The 22,306-nt window shown below is 38.0% G+C and overlaps 1 protein-coding gene across 4 annotated transcripts in view; it reads right to left on the reverse strand.

Moving 5' to 3' along the window:
- The window catches only part of SLC4A4 (solute carrier family 4 member 4), a 401,333-nt gene that overhangs the window by 178,499 nt on the left and 200,528 nt on the right, over positions 1-22,306 (reverse strand). For all 4 annotated transcript variants that reach the window (XM_029234897.1, XM_029234898.1, XM_029234895.1 and 1 more), the window contains exon 6: positions 16,802-16,981. In XM_029234897.1, the coding sequence (XP_029090730.1) occupies positions 16,802-16,981 (180 nt within the window). The remainder of the gene's footprint in view (positions 1-16,801; positions 16,982-22,306) is intronic.

The raw sequence follows: 22,306 nt of genomic DNA on the forward strand, positions 1-22,306 counted from the left end.
GAAATAACTAATGAGCCCTTCTTCAGAAGCTCAGGATAAATAGTAACTAACACCCCCTTTTTGAAAGTGGTTAGGACTGTCTGTATTTGAAGAATGTTATAATTTATTCTTGGATACCACATAAGTTTTCTGAATGTCTTATGTTAACTAAGAAGTCTGAAGGTAGATGTGAGGTTGCTGAAAGATTTCATTTCCTACAGTCTTGTCATAGTCTTTCACTATGAAAAGCTACAGTGAGAGAATTTTGAAAGTTATACTTGGATTTCCTTTTTGCCCTTGAAAAGGCCAAAAAGTATATGTGAGAATGGTACAATAAATGACCCAAATAATATTCCCAATCAAGAACAAGCCCACATCTTGGACACAGGGATGGAAGGTGAAATGCTGGGAATCAAGATGAAAATGATCTATACTCACTAGTTGCCTAAAGAGAGCTGTGATGTGGTGGTCATTCTGCACCCTAAAGACAGGTTTAAATGGATCCCCAAAACTAAGGTGAGAATGTGCTAACAAAGCAGAATTCTAAAAGAGTCTTGGCCCATGATACACAATCTAACCATCTCCTAGTCAAATGGATCTTCAAAGATGGTCCCAGCAGGCATGAAAGGGGCAGAAATAGGGACTGTCTTGTTTCTGTAAACCCCATCACCCTTTTCTATGACAGGTTTCCTACCATCTCCCTGGTTGCAAGCTCAAAACCTGAGGCATCCTGGATTCCTTACTCTGCGTCCCCTGACATTCAATGGGTGCCAATTCCTGCAGATGTCGTCTCTACAACACGTCTTGCAATATCCCCTCCTTTCCATTTCCACAGGCACAATCCTAGCCTGGATGCTCGTTCTCTTCAACTGGTCTCCTACAGTCACCTCCTAACTCTCTCCTTACCTTCAGCCTTTCCCCCTCCTAACCCATTTGAAACCCCTGGCATATTAATTTCCCTAATACACAGTTCTGACCAAACTACCTCCTTGCTAAAAAATGTTCACAGACCTTCCACAAAACAGCTTAATGATTTCGCCACCTTAACACCCACATGTTCCGTTCTTATGCCCTCTCTGCTAATTAAATGTGTTGACTGACTCTATGTCACACAAACTCTTCTCTATTCTCAACAACCTGGTTGCTTGTACACTTTTCTCTCAGCCTAGTATTACCTTTCAATGTCTCACTCCTGCTTTTACCACAACCTCCATGTATGGAAGGACAATCTACCCTTTATGGCCCATTGAAAAGTCTGCCTCCTCTAAGAAGAATTAATTCCCCAATATTTTTTATGCCCCACTATCCATTCTTCTAATAAGCATTTTCAGAGAGTATAATGTAAGCTACTCTGTTACACGCTGTAGACAAATAGGTCCCTCCTCATACTCTTCCGGGGGCTCTGTCTCTCTCAAATTGTTGTCAGCTGTGAACTTCCCTCACCTCTCTCTCTCACTGGACTATGGAACTAGAAATGGAAGGGCCCAGGGAACATTCGTTGACTTGAATGTGTTAAAGTGAACTCTCTGGGTTCAAGACTTTCCTAAAGAAGTTTCAGTACTCTTTAAGAAAACTCTTGAGCCAGAGAAAATTATAATTTTTATTGGATCAGTAAACTTTCCAACAGTTGAAAGACTTGAATTGCTTAATTCCAGAAATGCCCCAAAAGAAAAAATACAATTTTTTTTTCCTAAAGCAGAAGAGTCCCACTTGCATTTCAGTTCTTTCAATTCTAATGTTAACTGTGTAACCTGGTTGTAAGATGAAACAAGAATCTACAGGATTATACCACTGTGGTTTCATTTAAAAAAAAATAGTACTATCTAATATTAATACTTGGGATAGTAATAATATCACACACCGGATAAGTACCTACAAAACAAAACAATACACTGAACTGGACCAGGGGGTCCCTGCTTGGTAGATTTACAAACCAGACAGAAAGACACAATATAAAGCCAAGTGATGACGGATGCTGGAATGTGCAGAAGATGATAGGAAAAAAACCCTAAACCTCATTTTCTTCTTTGAAGTTCAGACCTAACAGTCTGAAGCAGCTGATTTCCACTGCCAATAACTGCAAAAGGACACAAGTGTTTTCTAAGGGCTCAGAGGATGTGGGCTGTTAGATGTCAAACTGAATTCACAGATAAGCGCTCAGAGTGAAGAGCCATTCTGGATCTACCAAGATAGGGCGCACACCTACGCTCTAATAACGGCAAAGCATTTAGGTGGGTATTAACTTGTCCTGAAAAGTAGAGGTAAAAGCTCCTTTGTTCTCAGTAGCCCAGACTGGTTTTAGACGTGCCGGTGAGATCTCTAAGAGGAAGTCATTTTTGGTTTTGTTCCAACTTCTAATTCAATACCTTGGCAGCATTTGAAATGGATAAGAGCTGTAAGCTCACATCTGCTTCAGGTGACAACTAAGATAAGAAGCACACAATGTAAAAATGGTGAGAGCTAACTCCCCAAAAGCAACTTTAAATGTAGCTTATTAGAGGTAGTAGTTACTTCAAGTTAACACTAAGTCTGAAAATATCTTGCTGCGAATACTAAAAGATAAGGAACCTTGTCCATAAACCTGTTTTTTAGGTGATATTTTGGGTGGTGTTTCTGAAAAAACAATTCCATGTAAACTATTAGAATAAACTGATGACAAAATTCATCAGGCTGCAGTGAGCAGAAATACAAGGAAATAATTTTTCCAGGTAAACAATATTCACTTCTGCTTAATAGGTTACTGTGGTCAAGATGGGCCCTAAAGAAAACTGAGCTGTTGGTGTTTTTAAGGAAATGATAGCGTGTCAAGGGTTAATAAATATTTCCTGTACAGCTCCTATGTTTCAAATACCTACACTGCACTGGAAGAGACACAAAAGCATGAGATCAGGCTCCCGACCTAAAGGAGATTTTCTATACAGTGGAAATGAAAAAATACAAGTCATGAAACATCAGATGGCAACATAAAACAACATACAGCAAATCCTCCACTGTGAGACACAGACAATAGGAACTAGGAAATTTAGGACCTGAAAAGATCTTTTGTGTTTATGAGAACAATTTTATAAAGGAGATGGGACTTCATTCGGGCCCTACTGAATAGTTTTGCATGGGCATACTTGAAAAGGTGTTCTTAGAAAGGCAAAGGGATCAAGGCACCCACGAAACAAACCAAAAGAAAAAGGACAAGCTGCTTAGACTAGAGCTTCATACTGAGAAGAGATGAAAATGAGGAATGGGTTGGTAGGACCAGCAGGACTTAAAGCCACTTTGCACATCTTCATTATTTTATATATTATGTATATTAAGTTTATTGAACTGATGTGGTAGGTAATAGGGAGCCCTGGGCTTCCCTGGTGGCACAGTGGTTGAGAGTCCGCCTGCCGATGCAGGGGACGCGGGTTCGTGCCCCGGTCCGGGAAGATCCCACATGCTGCAGAGCGGCTGCGCCCGTGAGCCATGGCCGCTGAGCCTGCGCATCCGGACCTTGTGCTCCGCAACGGGAGAGGCCACAACAGTGAGAGGCCCGCGTACCGCAAAAAAAAAAAAAAAAAAAAAAATAGGGAGCCCTGGGGGAGGTGACTGAGATGATACATCAAAGTCGTTTGTTTAGGGAAAGAATATGTCATATAAATAGACAATGAGAAGAATCATCTCTCATGACTAAAATGTGTTTTCTTAGAAGGATTGGCCCAGGGTGTGATCTTAAGTTAATTTCCGTTGTGGTCAATTTCCTCGATGCTTTATCCACAACAGTATATCAATGTCTAGATGTCTGACATGGAATAAATAAAACTTTAAAAGGATAACAACAGCTACATTTTCTTGAGCAATTCCTATAAGCACTTTCCTAGTAACGGTAAATGCTAGATTTACTGAGTGCTGAGCAATACACTCAACACTTTACATATTTCTAAGTTAATCCTCACAACAATCCTCTGTTGGTAAGATTAACCCAGTTTTACAGTTGGGTTTTATGTAAACCCAGATTTCCATTAGAGAAGTAACTTGCCCAAAGTGAAGAGGCCAGTAAGTGGTAGATGCAGGATTCAAATCCAGTTCTGCCTGACTCCAAACTCCAATGACTAAACTTTGTACCTGAATTTATTTTTTCCCTAAGAGGCACCACTGAGAAAAACGTTTACTGAAAGAAATGGGTAATTTTTGCAGAGAAAATCATGCGAATGCTGAAGGTTCACTGCAAGGTGAGTAAATCTTTCCGGCAATGTAACCATGTGAGTTTCTTACACTTTAACTTCAGTAAGACACTATTTGTCAAAGTTACAGATGAAACTACTACACGATGAAGTTCGAGTCCTGCCCAAGACACTTAATGATCTGTTATTAAACCTCTCTAAGCCCCATTTCTTCACCTGTAAACTGTGGATAACAAAAGCCATTTCACAGAACTATTCAGAAAATTAAATGGTATCCCATAAACTACTTAGCTCACGGTTTGTACCAAAAAAAGTGATGAATTAATGTTTGTAACTCTTATCATTATTCAAGACAAAATTATTATTCAAGCTTCTTAGACCTACTGTACAACAGAAATAATTACAAAGTTAGTAGTTCAATAAGTGGCCCTTCCCCCCCAATTCTCCTGTCACCAAATTCTTACTTTTCCTTTAAGATTTAGCCCCAAGATCATCTCCTCCAAAAGCCTCTTCTACCATCACAACTCCCAGGCCCAGCAGATGTTTTTGGTACATGTTCTTTTCTCTTTTGGTTTTAGGTATATAAATCTTGTCTCTTTAACAAAACTCTTTATTTTATAAAAAATAAAGATTCTATCTTATGCTACGTTTTCATTGTCTGTAGCACCTACTGCCTTTTTGTCACTTAACAGGTATGGGGGGGAGGGGAGATTTAGACCACTAACTTAGTTTTTCCTCTCATCCAGCATCTGAATGCTTTCACATCACCTTCAGAGACCTCATCTTTAAGAGATCTTCCTCCCAATCCTCTGAAGTAAGAAGATCTGGCGTCATCACCACCATGAGGAAACTGAGGTTCTGTAAGTGTTCCGTGGAGGGAGCACTGCCAGTGCCAAGCCCAACCCGTAGTCTCCAACTCTTTCCACTGCCTTACAAGGTACTCGGCTTAATGCAGGATGGCAGATCACCCAGAGAATACACTATTACTGTCCTCTTTGCTAACAGAAGAAACGAATCCGTAATTGTAAATTTAGGAATCTGTGAGCCTTACCCTTCAGGCATTCTTGAGGATGCCCTCCACTCAGTAACCATGAGCCCCATCTTCGTGCCCTCCCACGCCCACCACTGCCACCATCCTTGCCCTTTCCCGGTCATTGACTTACTCAGCCATCCCACGCTGGGAAAGCGCCGCACTCGGGGGTCATCGTCCAAGGTGCGGGTTGCTAGGCAGGGCACTGAGTTCTCAAGCGGGCTGCGGGCTTTAGTGTCAGAAGCAGAAGACAGGAAGAGGAGGAGGACACATGAGCAGCCACAGCAAGGATGAGGATGAAAGCATTAATTAAGAAGAAAAAAATACTAAAGCAAATCACACAAGCAGGTTAAAGGAGAACAATGACATATTACATTGACACACACACCCCTCCCATGACCCTGCATCCTTAGATGGAACAAATCCCAACACAGAATTTAAAAGCCAAAAACAAATTACATTCAATCATCATAGTTCCCCAAGTACCAGTGGATGATCCGCCCTGAAGTTCTAACACAAAAAACATGGATTATATCCAGAGGAAAGATTTACATAATGAACACTAATCTCAAGATGTACGATCAAGACTGTTAATAACCTTGCACCACATGAGCACACACAGAGGGAAGTTACATACACTTTTGTAAAGCGCGGGGAGCAGGGTGTTACATTAGTAACGCGCTTTCTTGTGATTTACCCAACAGACCCTTTTATGGATCTTGTACACAAAACAGAAAGCAACATTTCAGGGCTTCCCTGGTGGTGCAGTGGTTGAGAGTCCGCCTGCCCATGCAGGGGACACGGGTTCACGCCCCAGTCTGGGAAGATCGCACATGCCGCAGAGCGGCTGGGCCCGTGAGCCATGGCCGCTGAGCCTGCGCGTCCGGAGCCTGTGCTCTGCAACAGGAGAGGCCACAACACTGAGAGGCCCGCGTACCACAAAAAAAAAAAAAAAAAAAAAAAAAAAAAGCAACATTTCATACTCTGACTTCGGAAATATTTTCCTTGATGAATACAGAACTGGTTTTCAATTCCCTTTGCTTCCTGTTTTTCAGCCCTTCAGGAACATGAGACTAGGATACAGACAAATCAATTTAGAAATGCATGTTATTTCTCATTTTCTGGTGCCCTTTAATACTTAATTTTACTATAATTTTAAAATGTGGTGTACCCATGCCAAATGTTAGACCACATCAGAGACAGAATAATGATGTAGGCTAAATATACAGCATGGTGCCTCCAGATATTTTTAATCAACTGGAGAACACCATCAACTTCAGCCTGAAGATAGTTCCATTTGGGTTTCATGTCATCTGTTTCGCTATTCTCATCAAACGCCTCACTCCTGGTAAGACAGGCAGCATAATTATCCTTCAAGGAACAACAATGAGGTTGGAAATAACTAACCATCAGACTACATACATTTGACTTGAGAGAGTTTTTTTCTCCTAAATAATATAGTCATTAAATGATCAAAGCAACAAACAAAAGCATATCCAACCGAAAGCAAAGATTATCTATTGACACAAGTGTGCAAATGACAGGGTAGACAAATAGTCCTCTTAAGGCTATTAGTGACTGGGGAGGTCAAGTTCTAAATTGAATCAATTATAAATTAATGTAAGTTGATGGCCAAATTTAGGCATTCAGCACATTATAAAATCTAGAAACATTTTTGTCAATTTATCTGTCTGTGTTTAAAAGCTGTAAATAAAGCCAGGACTTGTGAGCGGGCCATCTGTGCCAGCACCTGTTTGAGGCAAATCTGATGTCTTTTCTTTGCAATCTGAATTTTTGTTTCCCATAATTGAACTTCTTTGCAAGTTTTTATTGCACTAAGAAAAATGAAAAAGGGAAATGAACCAGTTGAGATTATTCCAAAATTGCTTTTGTTAAGAGGGAGGCATTTAGAAATATATATTATCATACGGGCCAATTTTCACCTCCTATTTCTTTTGACAACTGAGGGACCTGCTTAGCGAGCCAATATTCCTGCAGGCTTAGCTAAAGGAAATGGAAGAGGTTGGACAACTGGCAGCCATTTATCTAGGACCAAGAAAGGACCAACTAAAATTCCAGATCAGTGAGAACAGAGGGAGGTTAGGAATGCAAAGTAAAGTCAAAAGAGCCTTCACATTCTTCAGCTGCTGAACAAGTACAAAGCCACCCAAATTCTATCACCAATACCATGGCTTGCTCCTAAAATGAGTACAAGAGGTCAGCAGCTGCTCCAAAACTCGGGTGCTGGTGACTGCCTTTCCCCAACAGCTTCTCTCTCCTCTACACCCCACCCTCCCCCCCCACCCCCGCCAACATGTCAGTGAGTTATTTGTTGGGAACTAAAGCTGGGAACTCCTTTTTGCATATACAGCCTCCACTGATGCTAAGCCTCACCATCCAGGGGACAATGGAATGGAGCCCGGCACACACTGGCAAAGAACCTGGCTCCAAAGACAAGCATGAAAACGAAACTGCCCATAGAGACTTGGCACCTGTGTTTTAGTAGAGCTGATTGGAGCCATCTGGCTGCTTACCCTCATGAAAACTGGAAGGCTCACAGCATCCATTACTCATATTGGCAAATTCCAACATTTTGATTTGTTAGACCTCTGTGTACTTCTGTGCAGGAAGAGATACAAACTCTGTAACATTTTCATGCTGCTTTTCTTCTCTTCACAAATTTACTCCAAAGATAAAATGCTGAAAAGTTGTTCTTAAACATGAAGCCAAACTTTCTATGATTATAGATAGCATAGTAATGATATATTGTGTAAGCCTTTTCCAAATAATGCTTTAACTGTACCTCTTCTACACTTAAGCTACAAAATAAATAGCTTTGCTACTATCCTACATATTCTCTTTTAAATCACTTTTGCCTGACTTCTGGCATAAACAAGGTAGAAACTGGTTTATATTATTGTGACTTGATGAGGAGACATAGCTCTAAAGATTTTCGGGTGATGGTTTCCAATATCTAGACTGCAGAAAAAGGTGTTGTGAGGAGGATTTTGGGTTGGGGGGGGGTGGGAGTAATGATTCATCTTTTCCTTGAGAATCAACTTGTTCAAAATCATCAGTCCTATATCTGTTCAAGTAAGGGTGTCCCTACTTGAATCAGGCAAATAAACCAAAAAGAAAAAAACCCTATCAAAAAAACATTTTCTTAGCAATCCTATTAAGAAGAAAACAAATTTTACTCGTGCTAAAAGTTTAGGACTCTTTCCAGATTGCAATGTTGTATGTTCAAATAGTTATTCAGCACCTACTATGTGTTCCACACCATTATTTAGCCAAGAAAGTTAACTCAGGAGTTTAGCAATATTTCACCTGTAAACACATGACATGTTGCCTAGAAATCTCCATTTAGAAAGCGAATAAAGACATCCGACTGCCATGTTTGGCATGGATTCCTGCCTAGGCACAGAATGACCTCAGAGCCCTTCAACAACACAGGGTTACACAAAGTAAGAGCTGTGGAATCACTGATGTGTGGGAAATAAATTATGGTTGAGGAAGCTCATTACCACTGTAGCTGAATATGAATATTGTTATCAAGGGCACTAGGTTCCCCCACTTCTCTATCTTGAGGAAAGTTATTTTAATTTCTGAGCTTCAGGTTTTTCATCTGCAGTTGGAGATAATGATATAGAAACATTAGAAACATCACAGGAAACAATGCCTGGTGTATAACAGGTGCTCAATTAATGGGAGGTATTATTGTTGTTGCTGCTACTACTACAACCATCGATGGAACGATACTTCCTTTGTTCAACATCCTGAAGGGTGCTGGAAAACATGAAAGACAGCAACCTTGGCTTAATTTAATGCAACTTTAATATCAAAATGTGATTTTTAAGAAATCAGGTTCATAAACCCGAAAAAAAATCTCCTTTTTGTCCTTTGTATTTATACTGAAACAGGGTTCAAGTAAAATGAGGCATGCTTTATCATTCTTGGAAGACTTTGATTTTCTTCCCCCTTTTTTCTTTTGGGAAGACACGGCAAAAAGTCCACAGTGCTCACATCTCATGTCTCTATTTTGCCTTCCCTCATCCCTCATGTTTTCTTGTCCTTCCCTCTCCTCTCCTCTCTATTTCTCTTTCATAGAGACCAGGGCAGGGAGTAGGATCTACACCTACCCTCCTGTCTGCTCTCACAGCAAGCTGAGTCTGGGAAAAGCAACACTTCACAAGGGCAGCTCTATCAAGGATCTCAAGCCTTGGAAGAAGATTTACTCGAGGCTGGCAGCAGAAAATCAGTTAAGGGCTCTTTTCCAGAGAAAGAAAGAAATGGAGAAGAGAATATTCATATGTGGTAAGATACGACAATGAGAATCATTCCATTCCTTTACTCCATCACAGACCGTGGTTATGTAAAACAGACTGGCGATTAGTAAAATTTTTTAATATGTTTATTTCATGGTAACATCCTGCTATACATATATTATTTATTGATAGCTAAGAACTGTCACTGCTCAGACATACTAATCAATTTTTATACTCTAAGTTAAAAATATTATAAAGCCCATGAGTGGCACCTCCTTATGTATTATTTGGATTCTGTAAAGTTGATAATGAAAGTTGTGCTGTTTTAAAAATAAAACTCCAAGAATGTTTTCATATATGGAGTGGTGGGGGAAAAAAATTAAAAGACACAGAAAATGAGAAAATACAAAATAATGGTGGGGAATTGAAGCTCTGCCTTCAGTTTTAAATCTGAAAGGCACTAAATTTTCCCCTTAAAATATTTCTGAATAATAGCTGTTCCTTACAATGACATCTCACATTATGATTATTAAATACTTCTCACAAACGTATCTCATTTACTCCTGGTTATATACATAGAATAAGACATTAGTACCCTTATTTTACAGATATAGAAACTGTGGCTCAAGGAGATAATGTAAATTGCTCAAACTCATACTGCTACTAAGTATTACTCCCGGATTAGAATGAAGCCTTTGGAAAAGATGGTGCCATGTCTTCAAGGAGAAGATCGTAAAGTAGGCCTTCAATATCAAAAACTAAATACTCACTTGTGTTATATCTCTTAAGACTGACTCTTCATTGCCATAAACAGCAGACTAGACTAGCAAATACTGCAAGGGCATGACCCTTGGAGAAAAAATGTATTATTGTTTATTTAAAGATCTGAACATTAAAAATCTTAGAAGATCAGTCACCTGTCTGGGGAAAGAAAAGAAAAATAAGAATAGTATCTGATAGATGATTTAGAAATACTACAGTTATTAAGGAATACTTCTCTTCAGACATTTTTCTAGAAACTTTCCATGGATTGGTTCATTTAATCTAAGACTGAGAAGAGCTTGGTCATTCACTGAATTCTAGCCAGGACATTCATCTGTGCTGTGCAAATGAACGGAGAATTAGAGTTCTGAACAAAACAGATGGATGTGTGCTGCTGGTTTTTGAAAAGAGCTGGTTATACGCAGAAAGGCACCTGGGAAGATGACTCTCCTCTGAAGGTGATGTGAGCCTGTCAGCTGACCTATTTCAGAACTGGAGAAGCACAGTAACCTGCTCCTGGAACAGAATCTTTGAGAGAAGTCAGGGAAATGTTTGCCTTACCCACTAATTCAGGGAGCAGGTCTGAATTCAAGGGTATGGGGGGAAAGGGATACTGCAAAGTAGCATAACCAGCCAGAAACAATTGGGGTAAGGTGGAATCCAAAACACAGACAAAAGTTAAGAATGTCTAAAGTGACGGAGAAAGCTGCCAAACCTGGCGATGGTCCCAGCCAGATCCACCACATGCCAGTATCTAGGCAGCTTGATCTAATACCCAAACCAAATAGCTGGAATATGCCTAACCTCCAATCGGGTGCAAAGCAGCAAGAGCCTAGCTAATCCTACTTACATTTCAGTGGGACCTAGAATTACTACTAATGGAAAAAAAATGATTTCTTTTCATTGTTTGTTCTATGTTGCTAACCACTATCTATGTTATTATAGGTAACAGCAATAGACTGCACTTTTTAAAATACCTAAAGGTGTTGTGTGCTAATGTCAGAAACAGCAGTGTGGGAAAGAGTTAGGAAGCAGCATCCTGCCTGGCAGATAACACTGAAAAGAGGAATCCGGGGAGAAAGTAAAGGGTGGGCAATAAATGGTGGGAGCAAGTGGACTGCATTTCTCATACCTGATAGACAAACAGAAAGTGGTGAATTCAGATAAAATTTGGAGGTTCAATCAGGAGCAGGCCCTGACTCCCCATAACTACAGAAGAGGCCAAAGTGCACCAGGAGAAAGCCTGGAGGAAGCAGCACGAGGCCCAGGAGCCAGCTGCCCTGGCTTGGAGCTGCCACCTTTTCCAAATCCTCATCCACCTGCTGCAGTGGCTTTAGGTCTTCGATTCTCAGTGTGGTTTAGGGTTTCCCTGATAGCCAGCAAAGAGGAAAATCAATGATGCGGACAGACTATTCTGTAAGAGGGCTGTAATGAGAAAGGGCTTCTTCCTCTCCCATTGCTAATGAAATGGTATTGGTATCATTTATCAAAGGGCAGAGAAAATAAATCAGCACTATACCCATGAGATTCTTCCAAAATAGTTAAGTTACAGAGCAAATAGCATTCCAGAAAATGCTCTTACTCAATATGAGATTTTTCTTCCTTACTTGTGCCTAAACTTATTACATATACTTTAGTATTATTTGTTGAGTGATTACTATGTACAGTTACCATTCTAAACATTTTACATTTATTATCTCATTTAATTTTCATTATCTCTGTTTTACAAACATAGAAACTGGGTACTAAATTACCATTCCAGTTTTTTGCTGAAAAAACTAATGAATATAGGGATCATAAAATTGGATTGGGCAAAATGAAATTCATAGTCTAGATGCAGTTGGATAACTAAAGTCACTTCTCAGTAAAGGGCATCTGTACTCCCAGACCACGGAAGGAAAGGATTTTTATGATAGTCTAGGGGGAAAAAATGAAGCCACGAAAAGACCAGGGACAAATTCATAATGGCTTCGCCCAAATTTCCATAAAGGGAGTGAGAGCCGAATACTCGAATTATGGTTCTTGGTCCTTAAGTTGGGTATTACTCATCTTTTGTAAGATTAGACAATGCATATCAAAAGAATCCATTTAAATGGTAAATTATACTTTTAAAAATCAGATAATCCTATAAAACATGACTTTTTAAAACAGAGTTATCAGGTAACCTTGTCAATTTATTGACTGAATACAGATTAGGTATAAACTTTACTTTCACTTTCTAATAAAACATAAACTAAATACATCTTATTTGATTTTTAAATACTACCAAGGAACGTTCCTAGGCTTCAATGTTATTCTTTCATAGTAAACTAAAATAATACAGAACTATTATCTAAGTATCTCTGACCAAATTATTAAGTAGAACCATATGAAATTGCCGATAGTCGACTTTTTACCCACAAAATGTCAATTTTACCCACAAAAATGGCAATTTCATATGGTTCAACCTAAAATAACAGTGAGAAAGAAAAAGAGAATAGCTAAACGAAAGTCTAACACCAGAGGAAATGAAAACTTCATTAATTTCTTCATGCGACACTAACTCCATAGAAATGCCTCAAGTAATATATTAAGGAAATATAGCACTTGCCTAAAATTTAGTACCTGGCAGACATGCCCACTAGAATTCACAGATGTCTTGGATAAGTGGCAATTTCACAATAATTAACACCTTGGAAGCTAGCCTGATTCTCCCCTGATTTATTAAAAATAAAAATGTTTTTCATTTCTTTTCAAAATCATTAAATCATCTGGACTCCAAAGCCACATCAAGACCCAAAAAATTAGAGTTAACCTTTGGCCATGGCTAGCCAGTGGTGGGCTGTAGTGCATGGGCTGGTAAATGTTTTAAAACCAGCTCTCTGGTGGAAAAATGTGTGTGTGTGTGTGTGTGTGTGTGTGTGTGTGTTTATGTGTGTGTTTGTGTATGTGTAGTAAATTTTACTGCTATAAAAGATGTGCAGCACAGGTACAAATAATAAATACACAATGCTCCACTGTAAATTGCCTACAGCCAGTTGATTCTCACAGAAAGCTTTTGATTTTTACCAAACTCTTCTATCAGTAGCCAACTTATGGTTTCAGCTGGCAAACAAGCATAGGCCCAACATCCATGTTGAACATCCAGTATCATATATGTTAATGAGTAAGACAAAAGTGAAACAATGAAGATATATGTAAGTATGAGTGTACTGACTTCACTCAATCATCAATGATGTGGGTGACTCCTTCGCTAAATTGGATAATATCTTTTGAATACTGAAAGAATATTTCCTCAATTCTTTGTGTTATTCACATTTTAACAGCTGTTATGGACTGAATGTTTGCATTCTCCCAAAATTCATATATTGAAATCCTAACTCCCAATGTAATGGTATTAGGAGGTGGGGCTTTGGGTGCAGAGTCTTCATGAATGGAATTAGTACCCTTATAAGAAGAAACAGGAGAAAGATGATCGAGCTCTCTCTACCACGTGGAGATGGAATGAGAAGGTGACCATCTACAGACCAAGAAGAGGACCCTCACCAAGAACCACATTTGCTTTATCTTGATCTTGGACTTCTCAGCCTCTAGAACTATGAGAAATAAATGCTTGTGTTTAAGCATTTATACCAGTCTATGGTAACATGCTATAGGAGCCCAAGCTAAGATAATGGCTACAGACACTACCTACTTTTAAGTTTAATCTGCATTATTAGCATTTTCTCTATCCCTTTTTTAAGTCTAGAAACAACTGACAAAACAATATATCAAGTCCTGATTTGTAGAGTTTGCTGATTTCTATGGTGTAATACTACCATCGTGACTGAGTCCAAGCTTCCAATATGAAGTCCCTGAATACAGAGTTGGGAAGAAGTTTTCTACTTCCCACTATTTTGTAGCAGAACCCTATTTTGTAGCATTTTGACTACACCGACACAATAGATGTAACCTGAAGAGCATAGCCTATAGTAAAATGCAGTAAAATAAGTAGGAGATAATGAATTTTGAGTATTATTACCATTTTTTTAATAATATGATCTAACTGTATATATTTATGTAATTTATTTTTAATAGTAGCTGTGTTTTACAACCAGCCCTCAAAATTCCCAATAGCAATTGGCTCTTGTGAGTACGTAAGAGGTAGCACACTACTGGGGAATGAAAAAATTTCCAATTCTACAGTATGTCCATAGATTTCAGCTATTAATTGCATTGCTGCTATCATAACTAAGGCTGGCATCATCCTGAGTCTATTTTCTAAGGCTGTGATAGAAAACCAAGGTGACTTCAGTTTATCTAGGAGTTTACATGGGGGTATTAGAATCTAGCTTCAACTACAATCGATATATTATTCTGATTTATTAAAGTAGTAGCAAAAGTTCTATAATTTTTTATTTTAGAATTTTACTTTAAGAACATTTCTAACTGTATAAACTTTCAAATTAAGAAAAAGTGCCTCTAGATAACCAAAAAGTTCCCATCTGATACTTTATAATAATGTACCTTGGAGGCACATGAAACTCATTACTATAGAATCTCTTAGAGCCAAATCTTGCCTCTGGATATTTAAAAGGAGTTAGGTAACATAAATGCCAATAACATCTTTTAAAAGGCCTAATCATATTCCATGCTGTAGGGTGTAAGCTGAACAGCTGAAGAGTCAGAAAGAAAAAGAACTGCTTGCCCTTCCTACTTGCTTTCTGCCCAGCATCTATGGCATTTCACATGCGAGAAGGTGAGTGACAAATGCAGTTTCAACTTTCCTCTGAAGTACAAAGATCTACTGATAGGATAAAAGATTGAATGACCGAGCAATATCAACTCATTAGTTGTATTCCATGTCCAAATGCTTTCCCCTAAAGCACAAGATTCTGGCTTCCAAGACCCATCTGTTCCTAATTTCTCCTCTGCCTATACTTCCGTGAAAATGAAGCTCACCCTCACACCACACTGGTAGAAGGCACCCTTGCTCTACAATATTCATTCCTCTTCTCGTTGCAAATACAGCAACATTTGAAAACAATGCACTTTCTTGCTTCTTTATACTACCACCAACTTCGTGATAAAAAAAATAAGTCTCCAAATCATAAAATTTCATTTTATGTGAGAAAGAGGATAATAAAGATATTAAAAAACAGACTTGTACTTTAAATGCCATAATTTTTAAAATGTGAGTTGTTTTTAAAATTATTATTTGTGACATCAGTTTTAACAAACTGTTTATCATATAACATTTCCAGCCACTAAACTCTTCAAAATGCTATTTAAAAAATAAATAAAACAAGAGATATACAAAAATCAAAACATTTCCAGTCAGCCTCAATATTCCAGGTAATGGTAGAACCATCAAATTGTCACAGGAATGTTCTAGATTAGATTCTTCCTTTTGTGAATGTTTTTTATAAAGAACATTTTAATGTTAATTATTTATTTATAACCTGTTGTGCTTCAACAAAACACTTACAGCAGCAATTAAATCAATATAAAAGTCACTCAATAAAATTGAACTTTTCATTTGGTTCTGCTTAAGGACTAGACACTCATTAAAAAAACTACATAGAATGGTTCCAAAATATAGCAAAGTTTGCTAACAGTAAGCTCTCTCCCAGCCAACCATTAATTTTATTAAGTCAGAAAACCCGATTTCCAGAAATGGAGTGGCTGAGTTAGAGTTCAGTTTATACACTTCACTTAGTCCACCTTTTCCGTGACAACATGTTTTATGTTATTCTGAAAGTGCAGCTGAGAACAATGAATTAGAAGCTCCCTTATCTACTCATTTCTCTTAATACTAAAATGACTGGGGGTGGAATGGGAGAGACCTAGTTTTACCAGCCCAATGCTTAGCAACTCTTTCCCCACAACTTCATTTTCCATACCTCATGGAAATTAACTTCTCCCTTAGACTGCACCAAATCATGAAATTTATTCGAAACAAAGACAATGATACAGAAGATAGACACTTTGCAAGAAACTCTGGTAAATGCAAGAGAGTATAAATAAAACACAGTGCCTTTCCTATTGCTATATAATGGGATTAATATCCTACCTTGAATAATTATTCTCACATCTAACTATCAGTATCATATAACAAAAGAGTAGATTGGTCTTTTAAGCAGTAAAAGAAATACTGAACCTTACTTTTATGAATGATCATTTACAGGCTGGATACCAACTCATGTACCAAGCAAACACTTCATGATACGCAATGTCAGAGTATCATATCTTAGTCTGTCCTCCTAATTCTGACAAGCCACCATGTCAAAAGCACTTTCCTTGATGTACTCAATAATCCACAAGTTTGCTGATTCATTGGAAACATTCAGTTGTTTTATCATAGTGTTATCATAGCGTTATTACCAAACCCTCTCAGTCAATCAGAATAGATGTGTGTGGAACAAGCAATGCATCTGCAGCCTACAGTAACTGCTGACATCTTTCCAACAGGACTGCAAACCTGCCCAATTGGATAAAAACTGTCATTATGAAATGGCTGTGGCATATGAACTTGAGAAAAGAAGAAATAAGAAGAGGGATTTAAAAAAAATAATAAAGGTGACAAGAGGTGGAATAAAGGTGAGTGAGGCAGGTAAGAGAGAGCAGCAGCCAGGCGGCCCCTGCATTACCATTATCAGGGTTGGTAAACATCCTACTTGCACTGGAGACTGTCTTCCCAATGTCAGCCAGGGATCGAAGGTTGGATTTCTTGGTTTGATGCCGGTGCTTCCGGAGCAAAGTATAGGTCACCTTATCCTTAAGGTCAGGTTTCAATAGGCCTGTCTCAATCTGATGGTCAACAATCATCTCTGATACAAAAACAAAGCAAAACAAAAGCAAAAAACGAAACTCAGTCACAAGACCACAAAGTTCATGTTTTACTGTAATTTTATGGATGTCATCCTCAAATTTAATATCAACATATTTATCTTCCAAATTTCTAACTTTCCACTGTCTGTGAAGGTAAAGATACAGGGTACAGTGCTATTGGCATTAAAGAGAGAGTTATAAATATTCTGGTATTAATTACATGCTTAGAGAGGAAGAACTGTCTTGTAATTTTTTTTCAATCCCAGTTAGTAGTGAATTCACATTAATCACATTCTTCTCTTAGTAACACAATAAGTCATTTATATTTTCCAATTGTTTTGTTTAAAAGTAAGATTAGAAAATTTCATGTACTCTTATCATAGCAACTGTGCCAAAAATACAAATGATATGAAAAAATCTTGAAGAGAATATGCAAAATTTAACATCACGACATTATTGATTTTTAAATCTGTTTTCCCAAATTCTTCTGTAATGTTATATTTTCTTTATAATAGGACAAAGTAAAGAAAAATAATACCATATCAGGTTACTTGAACACCAATTAATCCAATGAAAGAAAGATTAAAGTATAAAATTATGCCTCAGTCTTTTCTAAGAAGGGAGGTTTATTCTTCTTGTTTAGATCCAACTAAAGCCTTTCCAATATATTAGTCATTTTAAAGTATAACCTGATCAGAATTTTCTAGAAATTTTAATATATTAGTCTTACTAAAAAAAAAAAAAATCACTAAAATCTCTATTAGCTCTAAGTCACTTTCTTACACTATTTACAAAAATAAACTCAAAACAGGTTAAAGATGTAAAGGAAAGACCTGAAACCGTAAAACTCATGGCAAAAACATAGGCAGTACACTCTTTTGACATGTCTTAGCAATATTTTTTTAGCCCTGTCTCCTCAGGCAAAGGCAACAAAAGCAAAAATAAACAAATGGAACTACATCAAACTAAAAAGGTTTTGCACAGCAAAGGAAACTATCAACAAAACAAAAAGACAACCTATTGAATGGGAAAAGATATTTGAAAATGATACATCCAATAAGGGGTTAACATCTAAAATACATAAAGAACTCACACATCTCAATATTAAAAATACAATCCAATTTTTAAGTGGGCAGAGGATCTGAATAGACATTTTTCCAAAGAAGACATACTGATGGCCAACAGACACACGAAAAGATGTTCAACATTACTAATCATCGGGGAAATGCAAATCAAAACCACAATGAGATATCACTTCACACCTGCCAGAATGGCTGTTATCAAAAAGACAACAAATATCAAGTGTTGGTGAGGATGTGGAGAAAAGGGAACCCTCCTACACTGTGGGGAATGTCAATTGGTACAGCCACTGTGGAAAACAGTATCGGAGTTGCCTCAAAAGATTAAAAATAGAACCACCACACAATCCAGCAATTCCATTTCTAGGTGTTTAGCCAAAGAAAACAAAAACACTAATTCAAAAAGATAATATGCACCCCTATATTCATTGCAGCATTATTTACAATAGCCAAGATATGGAAGCAACCTAAGTTCCCACTGATAGATGAATGGATAAAGAAGATGTGATATATACATATGTGTGTGTGTGTGCGTGTGTGTGTGTGTGTGTGTGTGTAATTGAGTATTACTCAGCCATAAAAAAGAATAAAATCTTGCCTTTTGTAACAACATGGATGGATCTAGGGGGTATTACACTAAGTGAAATAAGTCAGAGAGAGAAAGACAAATACCAAATGATTTCACTTATGTGTGGAATCTACAAAACAAAATGAAGAAACAAACAAAACTGAAACAGGCCCAAAGATACAGAGAACAAACTAGTGGTTGCCAGAGGGGAGGAGGGGAGGTGGGTGGGTGAAATGGATGACGGGGATTAAGGGGTATAAACTTCAGGTTATAAAATAAATAAGCCATGGGATGTAATGCACAGCATAGGGAATATCATCAATAATATTGTATTAACTTTGTATGGTGACATAATTACTAGACATTGTGGTGATCAATTCATAATGTATAATAATGCCAATTCACTATGTTGTACACCTGAAACCAATATAATATTGTATATGTCAACTATACTTCAATAAAAAATAATAAAATAGTCTTAGAAAAATCTTTCCCAAAAAATATCTATGAGCTCTTTTTTTCAGAATGGTTCTAAGTAGAAAGGATGACTGTGCTTCACAGAAATTGCTCCATGAGTGGGTCTGCTGAAGGATATGTTTTACTCTAACAGAAAACAAAAAGTTCTCTTTCTCACAAATCAGCATGTCTGCAGTATGACATAAGAGTCTCCTCTAACGTCACATCACAGGTTGACATATCCACTGTCCAGAATGGAGCACAGGACAAAATATCACAGAATCTGTGCAAGATGCAATGGCAGGGGACTTCCCTGGTGGCACAGTGGTTAAGAATCTGCCTGCCAATGCAGGGGACACGGGTTCCAGCCCTGGTCCGGGAAGATCCCACATGCCACGGAGCAACAAATCCCGTGTACCACAACTACTGAGCCCATGTGCTGCAACTAGAGAAAGCCCAGGTGCAGCAATGAAGACCCAACGCAGCCAAAACTAACTAACTAACTAAATAATAATAATAAAAAAGATGCAATGGCAGGACAACACCTCACTGTCTGCAGATAGAGCTTTGTCCCTGGCAGAGAACTAGAACAATAGCTCCCAGGCCCACCTGTTCAGGCACATGGCTGCATCAAAACGCGTCAATATTTTCCTCTTGCGCAAACTCCTCCACATACAAAAGTGGAGAAGAGAACAAAAGCTCTTCTTTTGCAAAAGTCTGAAAGAAAATTGATGGATACTGATAGGATAACAGCATCTCCCAAACATTCCCATCTCTTCGTAAAGTGAAGTTACAGATGTTCAAGGGGCTTTGCTTGGGCATGACTGCACCTCTCATTAGTCCATCTTTTTAACAAGCAGTCATGGAACTGGTCTCACAGCCAGAAGCTGACGATTCACACAGTGTACAATCAACTACCTGGGAGCCAAGTAGAGGCTGAATCCAGGATTTTCCGTCACATGCCTTACACAGATGCTATAAATGTCACATAACACTGGACCACTTGGTAGAGAGCCTGGGCAAAGCAGGAAGAGTTTCTCCCATAGGAATGTTTTGGTTTGAGAGTGGCCTTTAGCTCTGAGTATTTTTAACTACACAAACCTTACTCAGTAAAACTCTCAGAACGGATTCTGTAATTATACTTAACCCTCTGTTCCACAGTGAAATAATTAAGTGCTACTGAATACAACCCGTCTATTTTCCCTTTAAGTCTTAATGAAAGTAGAGAGTCCATTTTTCAGAAGAACCATAAAAATAAATAGCCCTGGCATATCTGCTGCAAGTGTTATCAAACTCCTACTCTAATTCCAGGGTTGTGGATTAAAGTGTTTCTTTATCTACCCTTCCTGGCAGGGCCTCCCTCTATTCTTGACCTCCCCTGTAATCTCAAACCAATGCATATATATGCACAGCCGGCCCTCTGTTACTAATGTCTGGAAATCACCAATTAGAACAGGTTACAACATCTGTGTGGCTTATGCCCTTCATTAGGTTTCCATAAAAATGGCCCACAGGGATCTCTTTAAGCATAAACTACAAAACCCTTCAAGGAAAGTGGAGGCAGTAACATTTCATAGCTACACTAAAATTAAGCCTTCAGTGTTCAAAATCCCGCAGACGTTACCCAATTGGGGGAGAAAGTGCCAGCTCAAGATGACCGCAGAGCTGAAAGGAATCTCAGGAAGCATCAGGTTCAAGCTCTTGTTATACAGATGAGAAAAGAGCGTGAGAGGGGAGATGCTCACCGATACAGCCTAATTAAAGGCAACCCCCCCCCCCACCAATTAAACCAGGTTTTCTGATTCACTGTTTAGATCTTTTTCCGTATCACATGATATTTTTCTTTCTTTAAGAAGGAAACTCTAGACCAAAAAAAATCTTGAAGAGAAGATGGTCATGCAACCCCCCAAAAAGGTCAAAGGTAACATTCTTTTTTTTTTAAAAATCTTTATTGGAGTATAATTGCTTTACAATGGTGTGTTCATTTCTGCTGTATAACAAAGTGAATCAGCTATATGTATACATATATCCCCATTATCTCCTCCCTCTTGGGTCTCCCTCCCACCCCTCTAGGTGGTCACAAAGCACCGAGCTGATCTCCCTGTGCTATGCGGCTGCCTCCCACTTGCTATCTATTTTACATTTGGTAGTGTATATAAGTCCATTCTTAAAAGAAACACAAAAGGCCCAAGAAATATTCAACTTCAAGACTAACAGACAATTTAAACAAATTTATACAAATTTCACCAATTTTATGTTAATCTATCAAAGTGGCAAAATTTAAAAGACCAGTCTCCAGTGACGTGAATGTTGTATGCAATAGACAAGGCCATATACTGATGACAGTAACAAACAGGACAACCTTTCCTGAAGGCCACTTGGCCAATACAAAACAAAGCCATTTAAAATGTTCAAACCCTTTGAATATTTCACCATAAGAAATCTATAATCAGGATATAAGCAACTTCACAAAAGTATAACAAAAATGTTCATTTCTTTTCTTTAAGATAAAAACTTGAAGGCAACTTAAATGCCCAACTATAGATTATTAACTATTTTGCAGCCATTAAAATGATGTTTATACTTATATTTAATAACATGGAAATATTCATATTATGTTTTTAAGTTAGAAAGGGCAGATTAGAGGGTTATAGTATGATCCCAGTTTGTAAAATAAATTTCATGTGTGTAAACAGAGAGGTACCGAAAAACTGCTGGGAGGATAGCTCTGAAAGATGAGATTAGTGGTATTTTGACTTCTGCGTGTTATATTTTTCTGCATTACTAGAAATGAACATGTTTTAGTTTTGTAATAAAAAAAATAAATATATTACCATTTTGAAAATATAAAAGGTGTTAAAAGCAAGAAACAACATGACTAATATATCTGCCAACACGCACAGCCCAGGAATGCCTTTAAATATAAAAATGAGAGAGAGCTCCAAAAATAGAGCTACATTTTCCTAATCCATTTCCCATCATAATAAAATACCTGAAATGGCTTATAATTGTTTTTTAACTAAGGAGGGGAGAGAAATTCTCATGTACTTGGCTTCATATGTGAATGATACTTTAAATGTAAAATTGTAAGATGACAGCAATAATAAAGTGATTAAAATAACCTATAAAAATGATGTTTTATCCTTTAAATAACACACATTTTCTATTAGGGTTCAGAAGGGGATCTTCATGAAGAAAACTAGGAGAGGTCCTAAGGAGAA

The sequence above is a fragment of the Monodon monoceros genome, unplaced genomic scaffold, assembly GCF_005190385.1.
Source record: "Monodon monoceros isolate NGI ecotype Baffin Bay Population unplaced genomic scaffold, NGI_Narwhal_1 Super_Scaffold_20, whole genome shotgun sequence".
NCBI classification, from domain to species: Eukaryota; Metazoa; Chordata; class Mammalia; order Artiodactyla; family Monodontidae; genus Monodon; species Monodon monoceros.